Source organism: Lates calcarifer, linkage group LG23, assembly GCF_001640805.2.
Source record: "Lates calcarifer isolate ASB-BC8 linkage group LG23, TLL_Latcal_v3, whole genome shotgun sequence".
In the NCBI taxonomy this organism is placed as follows: domain Eukaryota; kingdom Metazoa; phylum Chordata; class Actinopteri; family Centropomidae; genus Lates; species Lates calcarifer.
In genome coordinates, this window is record NC_066855.1 from 3,624,181 (window position 1) to 3,646,910 (window position 22,730).

General features: G+C 42.4%; 1 protein-coding gene across 2 annotated transcripts in view; it reads left to right on the forward strand.

The window, feature by feature from the left end:
• The window catches only part of snx29 (sorting nexin 29), a 119,041-nt gene that overhangs the window by 15,137 nt on the left and 81,174 nt on the right, over positions 1-22,730 (forward strand). For both annotated transcript variants that reach the window (XM_018685492.2, XM_018685494.2), the window contains exons 12-14: positions 822-885; positions 1,605-1,733; positions 12,218-12,303. In XM_018685492.2, the coding sequence (XP_018541008.1) occupies positions 822-885; positions 1,605-1,733; positions 12,218-12,303 (279 nt within the window). The remainder of the gene's footprint in view (positions 1-821; positions 886-1,604; positions 1,734-12,217; positions 12,304-22,730) is intronic.

Consider the following 22,730-nt stretch of genomic DNA (forward strand, 5'->3'; position numbering starts at 1 on the left):
ATTTGATCTGATCTTCATTAAAGTTACAAGAACAGACAAACACAGTGTGCTTTAACTGATAACTGGTAGCTGTAGCACGTTGGTATCCTGCGCGCTGTTTTCAACATGTGTAATGCTGCGTGATCTTCCCAAACACAGAGCTTGTTGTGTGTTGTGTCAAGCTGCTCTTTGGCAAAGTAAAGGCGTGCAGCAGTATTTTATATTCTCCTCATGGTGTTCTGCGTTGGACGTCATGCTCCATGATTTGTGTATGGTAGACATAAGAATAGAGATGCTTTCAATATGGACAAGGACAATGCAGTTATTCATGGGCTATATGTTAAAATAGATTGTGTTTGTTCATGATTGTAAGTTAGATGAAGATTTGACCATATATTAAGATACATTTATACATAAATGCAGATTATTCCAAAGGCTTCACTTGTTCTTGCTGCTCTAATGCAAACATTATCTAGTGTTTTCCATCTCTACATTTGTCTTGGATTACTTTCTTTGTTCAGTGTTTTATAGTAGCTACCATAAAAGTATGATTTAGCAATAAAGATGCTGTTCTCTGAGAGTCAGATAGATGCTCTGTGTAACTTCTCTCAGTGGAAAAAAGTAAAACCTAATTTTATCAAAGCAGTTCATCTGAGGAATGGAACAAAAGTGCACCATTAATCCAGCAAGTGGGGAGTGAAAAGTGGGATTTTGTTATTTCTCCATTTCAAAACTGAAGGTTATTAGTTTATGCATATTGCTGTGTGTAGTGCCTGTGTTTTTTTTATGCATTTGAAGTAGTTTTAGTGCAGAAGTCTCACCCTGGTCTCTCTCCTCTGCAGTGGAGCTGCGTCAGGCCATTGTAGCCATGATGAACAGGAAGGACGAGCTGGAGGAACAAAACACGTACGTTGGGATATATCCTTCCTTATCTGCCGTTTGCAAACCCTCCAAAACACACACACTTACACACACACAGACACTCACACTCAGACTGGAAGAAGATATCGGATGACCTTTCTGTATAAATTGTGCCAGCTTGTTTTCTTTTCATCCTGAGACGAGAGGCAGTTTTGTGCTGACTTGAGGCAGGAGACAGTTTTGTTGTGGTTTTGTTTTTCGCAATAAGCCACCAGAGACTGTGATTTACACCCATTTAACAGCTGCTGAAATGGATCGTTGAGCAAACTGCAAAGCGTAGCTCAATAAAATTCAGCTGGAATGACCAGAAAACCCAGTATTATGTTTAGACATCTTTGTGAATAATCGTAATTAATGTGAGTCGTCTGCCAAGCAGTATTTAGATTTTTATGATAAACTGTGATTTGTACTTGTGGTATTAAATTAACAACGGTGCAGTCACAGATGTGTGTTAAGTGTTTTATATCAGAGCTGAATGTGATTCATCTACTCAGTTATTACAGCAATTACAGAAGCTTAATAATGTTTATGTAATCTAGTGTTTATGATACAAATATTACCAGAATGTCGACATTTAGTGTGTCTAAATGGAGAGGATTAGGTTTGTGTAAGGCGCATCACCTGAATATAACTGGGACAGAGAGCTGTATTATTTTCTATGCAATCGTGTTACATGCATGTGATCTACTTCCTGTGGTTGACAGGTCTCTTCGCTGCCTGCTGGATGGGGAGATGGAGCACTCAGCAGGCCTGAGGCAAGAAACCGATCTGCTGAAGAAGAAGCTGGCAGAGCTGGAGGAGAGACACACAGCCAAGGTCCAGGCACTGGCCAGGTAAGCAGCAGCTCGGATGTCTATAGAGTGTACTTTACTGAGCCACTTTCTCACAAAACTGCCAAAAATTCAGTTTCTAGCTTCTCAAATTTTAGCCATTGCTGCTTTTCTTTGTCTTAATTTTAAGTAAACAAAGTGACTTTGGGTTTTCTGCTAGTAGGAAAGAAAAAAGCATTTGAAGATGTCACCTTGTGCTGTCCTAACAGACATTTTTCAGTATTTTCTGCATTATTGTCTTGCACAGAAAATGGACCCACTTATGACTGAAGACGTTGCCAAAAGATTTTCCAAACTCCAAACAAAGTTATCCTCTGTTTGCACCTGTGGTAGTTAAAGCGTGAAGTTTCCTAACAGAGTTCTGTACAGTAGAGTCATTACTGTCTTTTGTCACTATCTGCAACCAAGAAAATGCAACACTGAGAGTTACGTTGCACAAAAAAGAACCTCTAGTGAGGAGGAGGTAGTACGTCTCATGTCCAGTAAACACAGCTTTGAGTTTTTGTCTGGTGAAGAAAGGTTTACTGATGTTGTTTCTGCAGTCTTGAGCTGGTAAGCAGCAGGACGGTGCTAGTGAGAGGAATTATTCCAAAGCAGAGTTCAGGAAAACATTTTAAAAACGTTATCACTTGACACTGTAATGGTTGCGTCATTGATACTGACCATTAACCTGTCAACCCCCTGCAGATAAAATGTATAATGGCTGTTTTGTGCTGTTTGACAGTATACATTTTGCATAATGTGGATTTAATTCCATGGCCATCCAACCCATCTAAACTGACCTTTCTCACAGCAGATAGTTTGATCTGTCGTAACAGGAAACACACAGTGTCCCTAATAACATTAACAAAGGCTGTGAGGGGTAGAGTTGTTTTTTAACATCAGTAGTTACACCTGTGTGGTCAGAGACGACGAGCCAGTTCGTGAACTTTTGTTTCCCTCCGTGTATTTGTTGTACTGTATCTACAAATTTAAACAGAGAACTTTCCAGTCAGCACAGCATCAGTAAACATTGTGTAAAAGCTCTAATAGCCCAGAGGACCTTCATGTCTGTGATTAAAGCTGCTTTGTTGCTGCTGATTGTGCTGGGCTGTGCCTCGTACCTACAGTAGCTGCATCACTGTTTTACACATAATCACAGTAATTACTGCTATACCCAGACAGGAAAAGGAACTGTATTTGTGTAAGTATCAATGTTAAGCCGCCACATCCAGTTCAAACCGCTCATGATTAAAAAGTATTGGAGGATGAATGTCAGGGACTTTTTCCCTTTCGGGTGCATTGTGGAGTGTAACATTTTCCTTCCTTGGATCAAACATGCGCACTTTTGCCAATAAGTGACCACCTACAGTTTCCCTGAAAGTGAATTGCGTCACCTCAGCATCTACAATTGATTGCCTGTATGCCAGGAGTCTTCAGTTGAGCCCTGAGCCCTTTAAATAGAGGATTAGTCATCCTCCAGCAGTCTAAACAGAAAGCCCCAGCAAGTCTGTGTTCAGATTGTAGCCACCAGCTAGGATTGATCGAGTTACTCAAAGTTAAGTGTGTAGGGACTGCTAAAGCTGATGGGTTTGTAGTCTGGAGAGGACGGTGCAGATGATGAGGGCTTTTTAATATGTGGCGATTTTCATGTTCACATGGAGCACTTTAACGGAGTGGAAATGGCGAGAGAGGAGTAGAGGAGGATACGAGTGTACCAGGAGCAAATGGTGGCCTCACAATTGCCTGACTTCTCTCTGCGGGTGACTGTGACATACTGTGTGCTTCTCCACACAACCAAACACATGCAGACACACAAAGCCGATTCTATAGTCTGCCCGCTAAATCTCAAGTGCTGCTTTTCCTTCTCAGCCAAATCTGTCTCGATCAATAGCGGCTATAAATACCACTGAAGGAGCAGCTAGCCACTGAATGAGGGTTTGAAGCTGTCAGCATCATTCAGTGAAAGAGGCTACTGGCAACCGTTGCTACGTACCCCACAATTCTTTGTGATTCTCTCGCACTAAGGGCGAACTGCGAACCAGAAAGCCTGACATAAAATCTGACACCGAGCAGTAACATCTTAACACATGAATGGACTGTTGGCTTCCTTGTTGACCAACAGCTCGCTCAAGTGCTTTGCAGCTGTTGAGTTAATTGAGATGTTATTTGAGACAGATTATTTAATCTGCTCTAACTTTGACAGGAATCACTGCTGCTAGCAGAGATGTTCAGGTTTAATGTTTATCTTCAGCACCAGATGGTCTTGCTGTTTGAGGAAGATGCCGCCAGTCATCTGCTTATTTTAGTGCTTCTCCTAGTAATACTACTTTTATAGTAGAGCGGCACCCAAACCCGAAGAAGTGGCATCTGTGTATGTGTATGTGTGTGTATGTCTTGAGCCCGTCTGTATATGGGGGTGGCAGAGGATGAGCGAGTCGCCATAGATAGGTTTCTGCTGACGTAGGCTCCGGCAGAGGGGAGTGGGCTAAAACGAGCCCCTGCTCACTTGCTCAGTTACTCACACACAAAACTCGGTTATACAGCAGGACCCTTACTCACACAACCGTCCAAATATAACATGAAAATGTAAGACCCCTACTCGCACGTTGACACATAGCAGCCCACATCCTCGCTCCCAGCTTCTTCCAGACTGTAGAAATCTGTGCGCACATGCAACAATCCAAATGTATACTCGTACTGAGTGTGTATGTGTTGAGTGGTATTGCATTTGGCTAAAAGTTATGCAACAAGGAATTACTGCAGGGCTTTAGTTTTAACTAGTAGTAACCTAATAAAGTAGCATCCACATGTAATAGCTATTAGTTAAGTGTATTATTGTCTAAATGCTAAATTGATGGAGAAGTTTCCTTTTATGTTGAAAACCTTAACAACAGACAACTGTGATATTTTTTGTTGAAATATGTTTGTGATTATGCTCGGCACAAAAATATCTTGTTTAATAAAATGGAAACATCCCAGTGGAATTGTAATTCATAGAAAAGTAGATAAATAGTTATTTAATAAATGTAAAATGTAAACAATGGGTTTACTGAATTTTTATGATAAGGAAATTCATACACACAATATGTTTTGGTAAGAAACGCTGAATGTTAACGTCCTTTTATTTACAAGAAAACTCCACCGAGCAGCTTGAGATCACAGTTGAATATTTGTCAGAAACCATCGCGATGAAATATTTCCCTCAAATTTTTCAGCCCTGAGATTGAAATTTAAACATTTCTGAAAATCAAACTCCCACATGATCTCTGGCACAGCGCCTTTTATTTAGTTACTGCCACTGCTAATGATAACAGACATTGAGTCATTAAAAAAACTGTAGCCTTGCTCTGAATGTCTAACCCTCACGCTCACTCCCTTAAGGATGGCAGTTCAGACACACACTCACACACACACACACACACATCCACAAACTCTTTCCCCACAACCATTTCTTGTCCCCCTTTTTAGACGTCAGTTGGCAGAGCAGAAAGCAGGCCTCTCGCAGCAGGAAGACGGGAAGGCAGCCAGTCGAGTGGGCTCGGGCCAGGAAGTGGTACCTCGTCACAGAGGAGTGGGGGTGGTTGGACAGGCGGACACATACTCAAACACACACACTCACGCATATACACTCACACACAAAAGAAACGGGAGCAGATGCCTTTTTCTTAGCTGGCAGAGCTGTCGTCTTTTCTCCAGGCAGTCTGGTGCGGCTGATCTAAGAAGTGGCAGAAAGCGCGGCTGTGAAGTTTGCCTAGTTTACTTGTTGGGAGTGTTTAGGCTCGCTGTTTTCTTTCTTTGGGAAGTCAATTATGTCACTCTGCCCAGGGGGGTCTTTTGCCTTCAGTGCTGAAGTTTTAACAACGCAGCCCTGCACCCCAGCCTACCCTTGTTTTGCCAGAGTTTTGTGGATAAATATAAATATATATGTTTGTGTGTATGTGCTCATACAGCTCTGGGCATCGGGCCTTTGGAAGTGTGACACAACAGTGTGTGCTTGAAGTGTTTTTTTCTCTCTGAGAGGCTGAGCAGTAAATTGCACTCAAGAGCATTACCCAGCGACGGAGCTGTCTGTCTCTGAGGGCGTCTTTGCACCTCTCATTTACTACTTCCAAACAAAACCAGACCGTACCTGAAGAACAGCCAATTTAGCTGTGTTTATTGCACATTAAGACGACTACCGAGCACAGGGATAATAAAGGAAAGGGGGCGGGGTATAAGAAAGAGAGAGAGAGAAAAAAATCACCCCAGGGCATCAACTCAACTTAGTAATTACTGCGTGTAGTCTAAGTTTAAGTTTTCCTCCTGAGATTCTTTTTTTTTTGAGAATCCTCCATCCTCTCTCTCTCTAATAGTCTGTTACAGTATTTGCTTTTTATAAAGCACACTCACAAACTTTACAGTCGTCGCTGACTTTTCCTCTTTTTCACAAAATATTAACGACTTCTTTATCTCTCAAACACAGTTTCCTGTTCTTTCACCATCTTCATTCGCTCACAGAGCAGTCGCAGTTTCTTTAAATCTGTCTCTGAGGCACACAGCCTTCCTCTCTCCCACTGTTTCTTTTGCTCACCAAAACAGCCACAAACTCTTCTCATGCACATGTCTTTCTCCCTTTGCCTCTCACATGGAAGAAGATGAGATGACTTCAACAGTTTTATTAACCAACATAGTTAATAGGCTTATCCTCTGAGCAGACATTCAATTCTAACAATATTTCTGGGTCAGGCTATCGCCCCTTAATGAGAAAGCGGTTTGTGGCTGGTCCCACATCAGCCGGACGAAAGGATGCAGTTGTCGCACACAGAGATGCCGACGAAGTACTTCACTTCCGACGCACTCTTTTAAAACTTTGCCATCCCTGAAGGCGGAGCAGAGTTTCAGATGAGTTTCAAAACACTCGATGTTTGCAGCGATCCAACATTCACCAGAAGCATCAGACAACGTAATGGATCGCTCTCAGTTAGAAAGCATCGGCAGAGAGCCAAAGCTGCAGTTTCTTGATACAGTTTTGGGGTTCAGAAAATTGCACAGTGCTGTAGCTCCCAGGGGGCTTTGTAGTTTAGTTATGTTTCGTATCAGTCATTTGTCTTCTCTCCTGTGAGTCTGAATAATGCTTGTCCTCTAAAGTGAGTTTGTAAAGATGGACTTGCCAGAGGCCTTTAGGAAGTTAACGAAATGTACGATTGCATTTAAGCGTATGGATGCAATGTACACACTGTGTATTCAGGTACACACAGCAGAATTCAGAAGAACATAAAACAGAAAATACATAACATTCCTCTGCTGAAACCCTGCATTTGATTTAACATATGGTGGCTAGAACTGCTGTATGACCCGGGGGAAGCCACTTCAATTCAAACAGGACACAGAGGGTGCGTTACACACCTTCAAGTTGTGTTTTTTCAGTCTGCTCTGAAATTGCGTTTGAAAACATACTGCTCAGCTCAGGCTGTTGTAAGAGCGATGCTCCATCATAACCTGCAGGACACCTGCTTATTTACATCGTGACACCGACAGCTCCTGTAATATCAGCTGACAGCAGCATCAAATTTCCCTCGAGACCTCTTATGTTGTGTACACACATCAAGATGTTGGCTTGATGTACATCCATGTCAGGAGTTTTATTTTCACGTGTGCTTGGCTCCTGTCATTGAATGTGGAATTTTTTCTTCTGGTTATTTTGTCAGTACATCTTTTCATGCCAGAGGTGGTGCACTGGGAACATGCATGTCTCTTTACGCGAGTATCCATACATCGACTGGCTGCTCCAGTTGATATTACAGTAGTAACATTTACTTACAACTTATGTTTGCTTTGAAGTTGTAATTGGAATCAGTCTCTAAAAAAAATCTGTATTAATTACAATAATAGCTGATACTCGTCTGTCTAATTATCAGTAATTCTCTTTTAGTATTGAACAACACTGAGGCTGACACAGTGTATTTCAAATAGTGACATTTTCCCTGTTTAAACATTCCTTTTGTTTTCAGTTCGAGCTGTGTTTGAAATGACAAGCACATTACATCAGCAGAATTTCTTCAGCTGTATCAGGAGCGATCCATAATTCAGCAAAATGTGTCCATTCACAGGTGTAACACTTTAAGTTTGTTTTGTTTGGAGAATCATTTATTCACAGCAATGAAGATTTGCTGTGAATAAATGATTCTCTGAACAAAGACGACTGAACAAACAGTCGTGCTCTTGAATAACTGAATAACTTTCGACAGCATCTAAACTTGTGATGAGTTGTTAGAGCTGTTGACATTATGTAGGTACATAATGGATTGTAAGCATCTTAAAAACACAGACTGATAGAGCATGTTAGACCTCAGAGTAGAGCCGCAGGATAACAGCCTGTAGACACACTGGAAAAAGCTGATATGGCTAATGTGTTAGCAAAAAAATCCTTATTTACTCAGCCAGAAAATATGGAGCAACATTAGCATGCATGTGGAGCCTTGTTCCTGGACACCTGAGGAATGTTAAGTCCAGTTATTTTATCTTCTTTTTGCTCTGATTCACCAACCCCTGAGAAAGATATCTGGCTTTTTAGCTGCAAAATGCTCGACTATGTTCACCTGCTACAAGATTTAAATGTGCACAGTGGGGTCCAGAAGTCTGAGACCACATATATATTTACTGTTTATCTATATTGTACCAGCCAAAAGTTTTAGAACACCCCCATTTTTCGTGTTTTATTGAAATTTAAGCAGCTCGAGTCCAGTGAATAACTTTAAATGGTATAAAGGTCAGTGGGAAACTGCCCGAGGTAGAAAAACAAAAAAAGTTTAGGTCACCAAAAAAATTAAACAGAAAGCAGGACTTTTTCAGCGATTAAGAACTCACAGCCTCCCAGGAGCAATGGAAGTAAATGAGGCCTTGAACATTAATGCAAACAATTCCTCCAGGTGCCTCAACGTTTGTCTTTACAAAGGCAGTGCTGGAACAAACTGTAACTACACCTTCTGATGCATTATTAGGACAATTCTGTACTTCAGGAAGTGTTATTCTATATTACTGTCAGAAAGGTGGACAGACTGTTTGGTCAGGGGTTCATCCCACAGCAAAAATAATGACCCAAAACATCAGAGGAAAAGAACCAGACAGTGGCTTCAAATGATGGAAGACCAGCACAGTCTCTAAACTTAAACCCCTTTGAGATGATTTGGGGATGAGCTGGACAGAAGGTGAAAGCAAAGTAACCTACAAGTACAACACATTCATGGGAACTTCTGCAACAGTGTTGGGACAAACTTTCCAAACAACATCTCAGTTCCATTGTAGATTCAGAAAGAAGTGTGAGTGCAAAGTAAGCAGATGTGTTTATGTGAACTTGATGATTGATGTTTTCTCCTTTGTAAAGATGAAGTAGTGTCACCTCTGTTTGTGTGAGGCTGAAAGGAACAAACAAGACAAAAGAGCTGAGGTGATTAAAGTATTAGTAAAAATAATTTAGTGTTTGCTAAAAGAGCATTTTAACCTGAGCTTTCGCTATCAAAGCCAGTTCACTCACATTACTGTAATCTACCTGCTGGTATAACAACAGACACAATATTCATTCGCAGTAAAATGAGATGGTTCTGAATATCCATGTATCTCCCCAAGCCCGGGCACAAACACACACACACACACACTTAGAGCAAGTGGTGTGTATTAGCTATAATTTAATCAGGCTGGAACAGCGTCTGGGCTGCGGGTGGTTCTGATAACAACGATGTGGACGGCTCCTCGGAGAGCTCGTCGTGTGGATTCAGGAGGTCTCCCGGCAGGCGCCTCTTTTGTTGTTGGGGAATGAGGGCTGATAAGCAGGGCACCAAAAATCACCCATGGAGAATGAGGGGTTTGGGGGGGGGGCGGCGGCGGCGGAGCAAGACAAAGGCTGTTAAATTTAACTGCCAAGGGCATAAAGCCACACTCCAACTCTGATTGATTTCCTCCCCAAAGTCGATGATGTTCAACCGGTTACGGCTTGTAAAGAGACTGCCTCAGCCGCAGTCTGACACACACACACACACACACACACACACCCCACCACCACTTTTCTGAGCAGTGTTAATATATGATTGTAGCTTAACTGGGCCGTAACTTTGATCCCATTTACACCTGCTATTAACCTACATCATCTACCCGACTCTTTATCTGACATGGCTGAATTTACATTTACACACACTGTTAAAATGCATCTGCAACAATACTGAAATGCAGTTTTGCTCTTGCTTGACAAAGGTCAGAGTACACACATTTCTTATTTAGAGTTACATCGAACAGACCTCAGACTGAGACTTTTGTCATGTAAAACTTTCTTGAATACTCTGCATACATAAAGCTACTTCCAGCCTGTGGATTTTGATTTGAGCATTATGCAGCAGACAAAGTTAATTTATGTGTTGTCAGTGCTGCACTTTATTGCAGCTTCAGAGATGTTTGTGCAGTGTTTCCCTCCCTTTCATTTCTTCTGATATGAATTTATATTGTTGATTTGAGTTTCTGACTGCTCTCTGATTCCCTAAACAATAACCGCAAGTGACTTGAATGAGAAAACACTGGTTTACACCACTGGCTTTGCTTTTGTCCAAGCTTTGCCCTGATGAAAGTCTAGCAAGTGAAATTTAAAATTTAGTTTGTGGACACCTGAACATCACACCCTCGTGTGACTGTTAAGCGTCTCCTACCAAAGATCATGGACGTTAATATGCTGTTATAATAGCCTTGTAGTAAAATGACTTTCCACAACATTTTGTGGCTCTGGTCAGGGCAGTCACTCCTCTACTACAAGCTAGGAAAACCATTTCTTTTTATGGCATTTCATTTTTATAGACAGTGACAGCCCCCAGCAAACTGTTTCTGTACTGAACTTGCTTTGTGGACGGGGACATGTGGAAACAGAAAAGGGTCATGTCCAAACTGTTACCTCAAGATTTCACTAAAGGACCAAACTCAAATGAGGAACAACAACCCCAACCCAAAAGTAAACAAAAGTACGTGTACAGGTCTTTTTGCCATTCAACTTAAGATGTTACTACCCAGGCTGCCTGGATTTGGATTCACATGCAAAAGTTAATGATATGGTTTTGACAGTTTCTATGAGGTGTGATCAAAAGGTTCCAAGACTGCGCTTCTAACAAACAAAAACCATACCTGATATAAATTCGGCTGCCATCCCCTTCAAAGTAGTCACCTTGTGCAGGGATATATCGCTCCCAGCACTTCACAGCCACACTTGGAACGCTCCCTGGAAGTCCTGCTCAGTAAGTGCGTCAAGCACCATCTGCGACACACACTGGATCTCCTCCACTGTGTCAGAATGACAATCCCTCAGCTTGAATTTTATTTTGGGGAAGAGGAGGAAGTCGCAGAGAGCCAAAGCTGGCGAGTAGGGCGGGTCGGGAGCAACAGTTGTGTTGGTGCAGCCAAAAAAAAAAAAAAGGTACACTATGAGAGGTGCATTGTCATCAGGGAACACCCAGTTTGCTGAATATCCTCCTTCAGACGCCTCAGAACGGTGCAGTAGAACTCTGTCTGACGAATTCATGGGGCACAACCCCAGGAATGTTGAAGAAAATTACAAGCACACTCTTGGTCTCTTGGTCTGGCTTCTTTGGTTTTGGAGACTGCGGGCTCCTCCGCTGTGAAGACTGCTGTTTGGTCTCAGGATAGTAGCTGTAAACCCAGCTCTCGATGATCCTTGATCTGGAGGTTGGGTCATTGCGGACACTGCTGACGCACATCCTCACAGACTTTGACAAAGTGCTGCTTCAGCTCGATGTTGACATTGCAAATGCGCACCTGGAAGTGGTCACAGAAACTCGTGCAACACAGGTCCCAGTGTTGATGGCCTGACGTAACATGGAATTCTGACTCTCAAGAGTTATCGCTTGCACCTGCTACATGCAAATTAGCATACAGGAAGAGGCTCAGGACTTTTTGACTGCACCTCGTATATATGTAATTTGAATGCGGATGTCCAGATCTGTCTCTGGTTCAAAGGATCTGATTCAATGCATCTTTAGTGCATCTGCACTTCTGCGCAGAAAATCTGATTTAAGTCTGATCATCAAGGATTCTTGCTAATATCAGGTGTAAAGACGGTGTCCGAGCCACCTGCCACTGGACTGTGACTGTGCCGTAGGTGGGTCGGAATATGAGTCAAGTCACATCTCTGTAAATATCCCCCCACCTGACCACCTGGCTTAGATTTCAAGTGTTTTTATTTTCATTGCTTCTCAGGTGACAAGATGTCACAACAAGTTTCACACCGTCTCCCTCGACTGCATGCTGTCATAAAACAGAGTTAACAACTTCCTGTAACTGGCTTGTCGCAGCTCTCAGAGTTCTTGCGCAGGAAATGTGTCCTCTTTGTCTAAAGCCACACATCTGACCCACAAATTAAAGTAACGATAGTTGACATTAAAGTCTAAATTGCTTGCATACAGTGTATAAAAGCCTCCTTATTTTTTTATTAGTCCTTGGTTATGAGCTGTGTGTGTGTGTGTGTTTTCTTGCAGGGAGAATGAGGTCCTGAAGGTCCAGCTGAAGAAGTATGTGGGGGCGGTGCAGATGCTGAAGAGAGAGGGGAGCCAGGGCAATGACGGTAAACCACACACTCGTGCATACACACACACATACACACACGCTCACACACTCTCTGCATCATTATGACCTGACATCAGATCTCATATCTGTGTCCCAGACCATCTATTTCGCTCACAAACAGAAACGCTTATAAATGCATACACAGAAAAATAAGGTCATCAGTTTTCCTCCGCATCCCAGATCAGTTCTCATGCATTTCTCAGGGACTCAGATGACTAACCTTCCTTTTTTATGGTGTGAAGCTCTGTCAGACTCTTCACCCTCTGTCTCTCTCACTCTGACGTATCCTTTTCTTTTAGTTTTCGGGTAGATTTGATAACTTTGACTTTGCTTTCCTGTTGCCGGGGGGATGTAAGCGGTGCTCTGTTTAAAGGCTGGCAAGATAAGCCCCTGCTGTATCAAAGGCAAATAAAATGAACATGGCAGATTATGGAGGGCCACATAATGGCTAATTGCATTTTGGGAGAGCTGTTATCTGTGACGCCCCCAGGGGTTGATGTGTTTGTGAGTTTTTTGTATGTTTTTGTGAGACAGAGAGGTAAAGAGAAACGTAGGACTTTGTAATATGCTGCCCTTGTTTTTTTTTTTTTTTTAGTTGTTTAAGAACAAACAACTAGAATTTGCTGCTGTAATCCTTTTAATCAACCACCACAATGCCAGCTACACACTATTTGTTTTTAATGAGGCGTGGATTGTGTTGTTTGTGTCATTTATTTTATATAGTTTAAGGAATATTCCAGTTTATTTCGACCTGTGTTTCCATAAGTGGACAAATTATACCATCAGTGTCTGGTATGTTTCTGAAACTGAAGACATATTGAAATTATTTTAACCTTTTTGCATTCAGGTCATGTCACTGTTCTTGCTTGTCTTTTATATTTATGACATGTCTGTCCTGCACTATGAGCGCTACAAGGCAAGTTACTAACTGTGTAGCTGTAATAGGCATTAAAGTTCAAGTTCAACAGCATCAGCGACTAATTAGATCACTCATTACATAACTTTGGTTACTTATCCCATCTCCATCAAAAGAGCCTTTAAACAGCTTTAAGTTGTCTCCACCCACACATCACTTGTAGGTCAAAGACCCAAGCTTCATGAAGCCCTAATTTCCCTTTATCGTGCACATGTTTTGCTTTAAGACACATGCAAAAACTGGATCACCCAAAAAACTTTAAAGATATCTTTTATGTAGAAGGTGTAGTTATCCAGCAGAGTTCAACAGTCAAATAATGTTGTCAGGAGTTGACAACCCCCTCTCTTGTTATCCAAGCACAGACCTGTGCAACTTTGCGCTACAACGGCATCATGTTTAAAACATCACAACGGCTTCAGGTTTCATCTCTCTGGTTCCTGGCAATTACCGTGTTCAGCCTGTCAAACTCGGCCGCCCGGCCCGCTGACACCGGAGAGCACGGCGGGGAGGAGGGGGAGATGATTGGAGGGAGAGATGGTGATTCCCTCCCACATGAAAACACGCATCTGTTATCATCAGGAAATAGCCATCACCTGTTGTGGTTCGTCACTGGGCTTTTCTCTTTGAGTTTGCGGCGTTCTCTTGTTTGTTTTTTTGCCCTTCTTTTTTTTACCACCACTCATTATCTTTCTCGCTGATGTTGACTTTTCATTTTTCCCATCCTTTGTATCCTTTCTCCCTTCCTTTCTCACCCCTCCCTCCTCCCTCTTTTCTTTCCCTCTCCTCCCGTCCCCGTTCCCCTCATCCCGACAGGCATAGTAATTCCCTCTCCACAGCGGCGTCTAAATGATTTCATCCTCCCTCGCCCCTGTCTTCTCCTGCTAATGATGTGCCTCGTTCCATCATACTTTGATGTTGAATACCAGAATCTGCTGGTATATATGTGTGTGTTGGGAGTAGAGGAGGAGGAATGATGTGCGAGCAGTTTAGGGGGAGCAAAAAATTGTGGAGGGAAAGGAAAAAAAAAAAAAAATGACGAGGATGAATTGATACACAAGCGCCCCTTTTTCATGTGCTGTCAGCATGCTTCCCCGTGATCAGTGCTCTGCCTTTCTGAAACCCCTCCTGTCTAATGATGGCGCTGCAGACGTGATCTCTTGAGCGCTCCTCAGGCGCTGTCAGCCCCACTGACATGCCACAAAAGACGGTTCTCCTTTCCGTCTCTTTCAAAGGAGTGATAATTATTGTTTCCTGTGTGATGCCGTCTATCTCTGTTTGTTTCGGGGATTTCCCCTCTCTACTTATACTTGCATATGAGAGAATCGTATGTTTGTGTTACTGTGTGTTCTTAATATAAAAGTTAATTACAATTCATGTAACATACATGAATCAAATCTGTAAATCTGCATATGTTGCCATAGTGGAAGACAGGAGGTACATATACTTTACATGTCACATTAGCGTAACTCCAATCTGTGCAGCGTCAAAATGTGTTGAATGTTTAAGTGCCGTAGATAAGTGTGTGTATGTATGTGTGTGTTTCTATGTGTATGTCATTAAGGGAAGCCATTAGTCGAACCCCAGAGGATTTGTAGCGTAACAGTGACAGTTATGTTTACTGTAAGGCAGAGTCAGATGAAGGGAAGCCTCCAGGGAGTGACACCGAGTGGCACGTGGAATTATCACACACTGTTTTTAAACAGTTCCTGTGGGACTTAAACATCCTCGAAGGTTTGTGCAAACCTTTTTTTTTTTTTTTTTACAGAAAGCGGTGGCCTTGAAAAAGCACTGAATGATTATCTTTTGTACAAATGCTAGTAGGAGGCCAGTGTGTAGTGTTAACTTTGATGTGATGGTTTAGTTAGTTTGTGCTCTAGCACCCATTTGCATCATTTTGTCCCAGCTCTCCGCATCTTTCTCTGCTTGGGATCTGATCTGAAACGGACCTGTGAAAACCCCCTGCCCAAGCCTGACCTGCTTTAATTCATTTTCAAAAAACATAAGAGACCCAGAGATCAGAGCACTGTCATACTGGATCCAAATAAATCAGATAATTAGACCTGATCCAAACTGCAGTCAACCAAGACAGACCTAACTAGAGAGAACATTGATAATGATTATGACGCAGCATGTGATCAGAGCTCAGAGCGAGTGTGCTTAGATATACACACACACACACACACACCATGCCAATACAAAGGCACACTGCTTGACCCTATTAAACTGACTTGATTAAAATATAATTTGGACCTCTCCCCACTTGTGTCCTGGGTTGGGTCTTGGTTTCGCACATGCATTTTTGTTTTAATATCGCAACAGTTTATTTTGACCGGTGTCGTGCCATGGGTGTGTTCAGTTTGGGGAAACATGGACACTTGCAGTTGCTCTTGATACAGGACCTTGCTTCATCATGTTTATGATGCATCCATCCATTATTTACCCATTACCCATTGACATATCTAGGCTTCCTTACCTCGGCTACTACCTCTGTTTTTATGGTGCATCAGATGTGTGCTACAAGCATCATTTAACAACGCACCAGTACCTTCAGTGGTGGTTCACTTCAGGTCAGCCAAACTCAAGTGCAGCAGAGACGAGGAAAGAAGTGGTCCAGGGGGAACGAGTGTTAATGGAAAGATTAATGGCAGAGCAGAGATGACAAGCTCATGAAATCTTGCCACAAACCCCCCAAAAATGAAGACGATTATTAGGCCTGCGACTACACGTTTCTTATTTTTGTCAGTCAGGGTTAATTTGATGTATGTTGATGTAAAACAGAGACCTGGGGGATTTATGTAAAAACAAAGTGTTCAAGGTGTGTGAGTCTATTTATTTAAATGAGGTGAGTGTGTGAAAACAAAAGGGGTTAAGGACAGTGGGACTTGGAATAGAGTGCTGTTGTCTGAAGTCAATTGGTGCAATGATAGAGGGCCAGGATTCAAAATGAAGGCATTGCCTGGATAAAAAACACCCTCAGTGGAAGCTCTTTGTCTCCCAGGTGATAATGTTTCAAGGCATTTCATTCTCCCAGGAGAATGACTGGCTGGTTGACTGGCTGTTGGTTGACCGACTGCTTTATCCCCGGGGGATTGATTCCTCAGGGAGACGGTCGACGAACCTGAGGAAACGGTTTTCACCTCCTCCCTCTGAGATGGCTGATTGCTGCATGCGGTCAGCTGAAATTGGCCTGCAGTGCTGTATATAAAAAAAAGATTGGCCTGCCAGTGGTGGGATAGGGATCAGGAGTTATTAACCTGTTAAGTGCTGGCTGGGCGCGCCAAGGACTCTCGAGGAGCTCGATAACAGGTCAGAGGGCAGTTAGCCTGGTGAGATGGAATTCCCTCTCTTCCATTTTCTTTTTAAGAGCTTTGTGATATTTCTATTTCCTCTCGTTTTTATCTGTTACATTCATACATACACTCTTTTTTTGTTGAAACAGCAAAAATAGGAAAGTGACCTTAAGATGTGAAAGGACAATTAAGATTTACAAGACTGGCTTTGTTTGTTTTAACCATTCCTTCTCTCACCAGCTCCCGTGTATTTTTTTGTGTTTGCCCAGTTTTTGCGATTCATACTTTTTGCCTAAATATACTCAATCTAAACCCCTCCCTGTTCTTTTTTCCTCCTCACCTGTGTTTTCACTTCGCCAGGATTAGACATGAACAGTGGCAGACCAGCGCTTTGATTCATTCTGCTTTTTTCCCTGTCACTGCGTACGTGTTTAATTCGTCCATAAATAAACCCCGCCGCAGACAGCAGCTTATTCATCTCCAATAAGGAAATGGATTACATGGCCGTTTAAAACCCAATAAGCTTTCCCTCACTCTGCCTTGGTCTCTCCTGCTTCCTCCGACAGCCAGTGGCTCTAATGAGTGAATGAGAGGCATTTGTCATCGCTGCCTGCACTAATAGGAGTGTGTAACTTATTCATTACACACACGGATCTGCGTTTATTGTGACTCTTTGCCCTTGTACGGCCTCGGGGAGGTCAGGCATCCCGCTGCGAGGTGTCAGCTGTGTGTGTGTGTGTGCATCCTGTGCACAGGTGTAAAGGTGCATGTTAATAAGAACTTGGGATGTGTGTACTTATGTTATTTCAAGGTGCTGACCTGTTATATGTTGTGTATGTGTGTATGCTGTATGTGTTAATATGTGTTTGGGGGTTAATGTGAGAAAAGCAGGTCATGGTGGTGAGAGGGGAGTCGTTATTAAACAAATCTGTGTGGGTATGTGTTTTGTCAATGTGCATATGTGTGCACGTTCATATGGTGTAATTGTGTTAATTGTATTTTTGAGTCCCATGTCCCCTTGAGTGAGTGTAGGTGAGACACGGTGTGTATGGTAGTGTGTGAGTGGCCTAAATTAAAGCGTGCATTAGCGACCGTAGGTGGGGTATGAAACTGTTGTAACTGGTGTGTAAGTGGTTTATGTTATAAAGTTATTTACATCCCAGTAGGCCGACTGTAAAAGAGCAAATGATGAGTCATTCTCTATGTGAATCGAGCTTAATTGTGCCCACACGCATTGAGCTGCAGCCTCTGAAGATAACAAGAGAAGCCGGGCAGCGGCTCACATTGTTTAGCCTCTCAGGTCTTAATCCAACAGATTGGGCATGTTTACGAGCTCAAAGGTGTGAGGGACTTTTCATTTATTCAGCAGAGGGTGGTCTGTTTGTGTGTATATACGACAATTAATCCAACAGACACTGTTTATTTTCCTGGCACGAGAGAGGTGACATCGCATATTGTTTGTCACAGGTGGGGCCAGGTGGTCAACGCCCGAGCGTAGTGTGTGTTGCGTGCGGCCGCCGGTTTGTGCGTCTGGGGCGTCATATCTCACAGGCGTTTCCATGTGGGCGCTGCAGGGGTGTGTAACAGATTTCATCACCTGGACAGATCGGTGTTAATGAACATTTTAATCATCTCGCCGAATGCCAGAGCCTGCTGAGTGTCATCACGTCCGCCTTTCCCAGAGATAAATATGGAAAATCGCGGCTGAGGAGGGAAAGCACTCAGAGTGTAGATTCCCATCTGATGCATCTTTTGGCTCTTTATTGCCATTTTGTTGTGATATTTGATAACTCAAATATTGCAAAGTTTATGTGTCTCTACTGTTAGCTGTTAAAAATGTCACACATTAAAATATAATAAAGAAGCTTTTAATATAAGAGTGAAATCTAAGTCGTTACTAATACTGCACTAAATCAGTGTTGTTTTTCCTTTAGCTGTGGCACCACATCAGTTTTTACTGACTGTTAGCTTCCAGTGTAAAAACTTATTTTTATTTATTTATTTTTTTTAAACAGATGAGATTGTTTAAGCTCAGTTTACAGTGACAAATCTTTCCATTGCTCACTCTGATAGTTTTTCTCTGACTGTTGTGTACCTAGAAAACGAGCCAGGAAGTGTGTTGCATTACCAAGACAACAACTGCTGTCTGCATAACTTCTTATTTAAACTGGTTTTGATACAATACTTGATATAGAATGTAACATAAAATGTTATAAAATGTATATCTATATTAATGTTATGAAAAATGTACGATAAAGAAATAGAAGTAAACAAATTTTGCAGCTTTTGAAATCACTGCACTAGATGATGTAACACAGCAGTGACAGAGTCTCCACTGTTAGTTAATTATGTCTGAAACAGCAGCAGCTTATGGGAATGAGCAGAGTTAAATGGGTCGCTGTTGCGATGGCTGAGTGATGCCAGACAAGTCTCACCTAAAGAAACTTCACCTACATGAGTTTTTGATTGGCAACATGTGCAGCATAAGAAACATCCAGCCACACTGTGTTTTTGATGTGTATCTGTCTGGATGTTTTTTGAGATATGGTTCCCCTTATTTGAATGGTCACAGCTCGTGGAAAAGATGTGTCATTCCACATCGTGTCTGTCTGAAGATGGCCTCTGGCATCAGATCGAATGGCCTTCTGGATCTCTCACCCGGCTGTCCACTGACTCCCGGTCAATGACCTTTGACCCCTTCTCAGTTGATGCTGTGAGTGGTTTTTGTCTGGATGTTCACAAACAGCTGATGTTGTCTATTTCTGGAGTTCGTTCGACCTCTTGTCCTGGGTCCTTGCTTTTTTTTTCTTTTTCTTTTGTTCAAACCCTCCAGCCTCACTAACAGGCAGGAAAGTGTTAAAAGATGTGAGTTTTTACTAAGTTTGTTTAGCTCTAGGGGATTGTCAGGGGAATCTGTCACTGTGTAGATCAATTTATAAATATGATTTTCTGTGTTGTCGAATACAAACTATGTTCCCTGGTACAGCAAAGATAGGTTAATCTGAGTGAAAGCTGAGATTCTTTACTTGTTTCAACTATCAAATCATCTTCAAAAAGGATCAGAGAAGAGCTTACAGAGGTGCAGAGGGCTTTTCAAGCTTTCAGGCGACTGAGGCATTGTGTGCAAAATTTGAGAGCAACTCAATTTAAGGAGGACGGTTCTAATATTCGTGCTGGTTCAATCCTCTTGAAGCTTTGTAATGGAGTGAGGCATCCGTCTCCAAGACTGGATTAAGCGAAGAGAGAGCAGCTATGAGTCTGAAGAGAGAGAGAGAGAGGGAGGGAGCAAGAAGCCTCTGGGTGATGCATCTGGAGTTTTCACCTTCACTCTCGCCTCAGGGTGTCCACACACACACACACACACACACACACACACAACATATGCCTCCAGGCTGTTACTATACCTGCCTCTCCAAGTCTCCTCAAGCTACATCTCGCCACCCTGCCCTGGTTTATACGTGAGAATGGTGTGACCGCGTTTTGCATACCACCTCTAAACCAGTGTCCTCAAACACACCCACACAATCATTCTTTTTAACCCCCCCCCATCCTCCACCTGCCTCCCTCCACTGTCTTGGGAGTGATTGCATCTGGTCCCTGCTTGCCTCCCCTTGCCTCCCAGCCAGTGTAGGAACTGGTGCAGTATGAGCAGAGGCCAGGCTAGCCCATCATTTACTGCATGACTGCCCACGCTGATGATAACACAGCACAGACTTACTTTAGCACGCTGTCCAGCAGAGTGAGGGCTGAACTGTCCGGGTTGCCGTGGAGCAGATGTCGGGGGCAGAGGGGCGGCTGTCGCTGTACGTTGACATGTGTTTTCTTTTTTTTTCTTTTTTTTTTGCTGTGGCTACGCGTGGTGGAGCTGTGACGTGGCATGACAGTTGCATGTGTGTGCATCACAAAGTACAGAAGGAGAGTTTGAGGTTAAGTGTGTGTGTGTGTGTGTTTTGAATCACAGAAGGAGAGAGTTTAAGGCGGGAGTGTCTGTGCACTTGTTTAAAGAAGGCGGATTTTAATCACAACAGCAGCTGTGTGTCAGATACCTGCGGCAGTCCCTCTGATTTCCACCTCCTCTCACAGTTGTTTGCAATGCACTCTGGGCAGGAGGTGGAGGCTTACAAGCGTGCTTTGGTCGCCATGATGTCATTGGCTCGGGTCGACCGAGGGGGATATTAATCAGAGCTGATCGGTGCTCCGCGACAGCCAACTTACGCAGAGTCCCACACACAGAGGTGATAATGAAATTGTTGGAGCATCTGTCTCTGTTGTCCTTTCCCCTCTTAGTGTTGTCTTCTCATGCTAGTAAACATTTTTGGTTGGACGTAAACATGTTCAGGATTTATGACACAGTTCTTATTATTTCCCACCTTGGCCTTGTTTTGGTTTTTGCAACATGTTCGTTAACAACCATAATTTAATTGACTTCACTGTAGGGTGTCATAAATGATTACAGGATGTAATTTCAGTACAATACAACTGCTGTAGTCTTCTGTATCAGAAGAAGCTTTAGCTTGAAAGGATTCATATGTTTTATTTGAAGTAGCAGCATCAGAAAATGAATGAATTTAAAAAGGACCACAACGGAACGGCAGCAGATGTTTCCCGAATTCCAAAAGTAAAGTTTGAATAAATTCATTTGAACGTTGAGGATAATTTTGATGCTCATTACTTAAGGCAGCTGACATCAGTGGAATCGCTGTTACGCAAAACGCCTCTTTCTGTTTCATTTCCACAATTTGTCATGCCAGGTGGAAAATATCAAAACCAGTTAAACATCCTCAGATCCACCACTTTGTGATGTCTCTGCTTTTACTAAGGTTTTCTGTTTTTCCTGACGTTGCGTTGCGCCGCTCTGATAAATCACCACAAAGCGAATGTACAATGTGATCAGTCATTCACTGTCAGTTTGACATTCAACCCGTATCATATCTCATCTTATGATCGACTTAATTACTCAATGACTGTCAAAAACCATGTATGTCTTTTGCTGTGTGATATAGTGCATGTGCTCATTCATCTCATTAGATTATTCGTTGTTCAAGTCACTCACTGAGTTTACTTTTCCCCTAACACGTAGCCGTCTGCTAATGATGATGTGTTCATCAGCGCCCACCCCTACCCTCAGGGCTAAGGCTTGTTTGCATGAAATTTAAAAAGTTCTTTGGGACGAAGCAAAACCCACTCAACATAAAATGGTTGTTCACTGTGTCCTCATTTTTTTTAATGAGGAAAAAAAATCAATAAACACATCCATTAACTCTGCAGAAAGGAAAATTGAATCAAAGTGTCGTAATGCTACATAAGTTAACATGACTAAAGCCTCAGATATGTTGATGTCTATAGTTTTGCACATATTTAGTCATAAAACAAAGTAAAACAAATAAAGAATTTGACCTCATCATGGTGAGGTGAAACATCAGAGCAGTTATTATTTCAATGTGGAACAAAGACCAAAGTGGTGGACCAACCAACACTGTCATCCACAGACGTCTACTGGCTTCATGGCTAAAACCTGAAGGTTTTGATGAAAGCTTTTGGGCTCAACTGTTCCCACTTTGCTGTGTTAGATTTTACTGGAGTCCCTGCAAACTCAAAGGGAGATAATTGCACAGTGACGTGAATCATGATCAGGACTGATTGTTGCAATTGACAGGAACAAGGAACATAATGCCCAGTATGAAAACTAATATCTTCTGGTCTTATCCTGAGTAATTTTCAGTGAGTACAGACAGATGAGCTTCTGTTCTTTAGTCAGAGAGATTACAAGCAGACAGTACAAGGACTACAAAGGTCAATGCTACAATGCTATGACAAATTACTGCAACCAGAGCAGCTTCATGTGGGTGTACCAAGAGAAGAGTGAGTGCAACGAAAATGGCAGAAAATAAGAGACACTCAAATTTATTCTGCTCGCTGGCATTCCTGTAGTAATAATAATGATAATAATAACAATAAATTTAGCTTGGAGTGCCTTTTAAGGAACCAGAGGATGCCGCACAACACAAAAGGATCATTCTTCTTGTCTGGTTTCAGATTGAGTCTCCAAACATGTGGGAGTAATCTGTTTTGAGTGATACGTCTCGGCTTGATTACGAGTTTTATTTTTCTTTTTTCATTTTTTTTGGAGTGCTGCTGGGATTTGGATATGAATATTTAGAGTCTTACACAGATAACTATCCACGCTTGTTTGGAGCCTTTTCATTCAAAACCCCACGG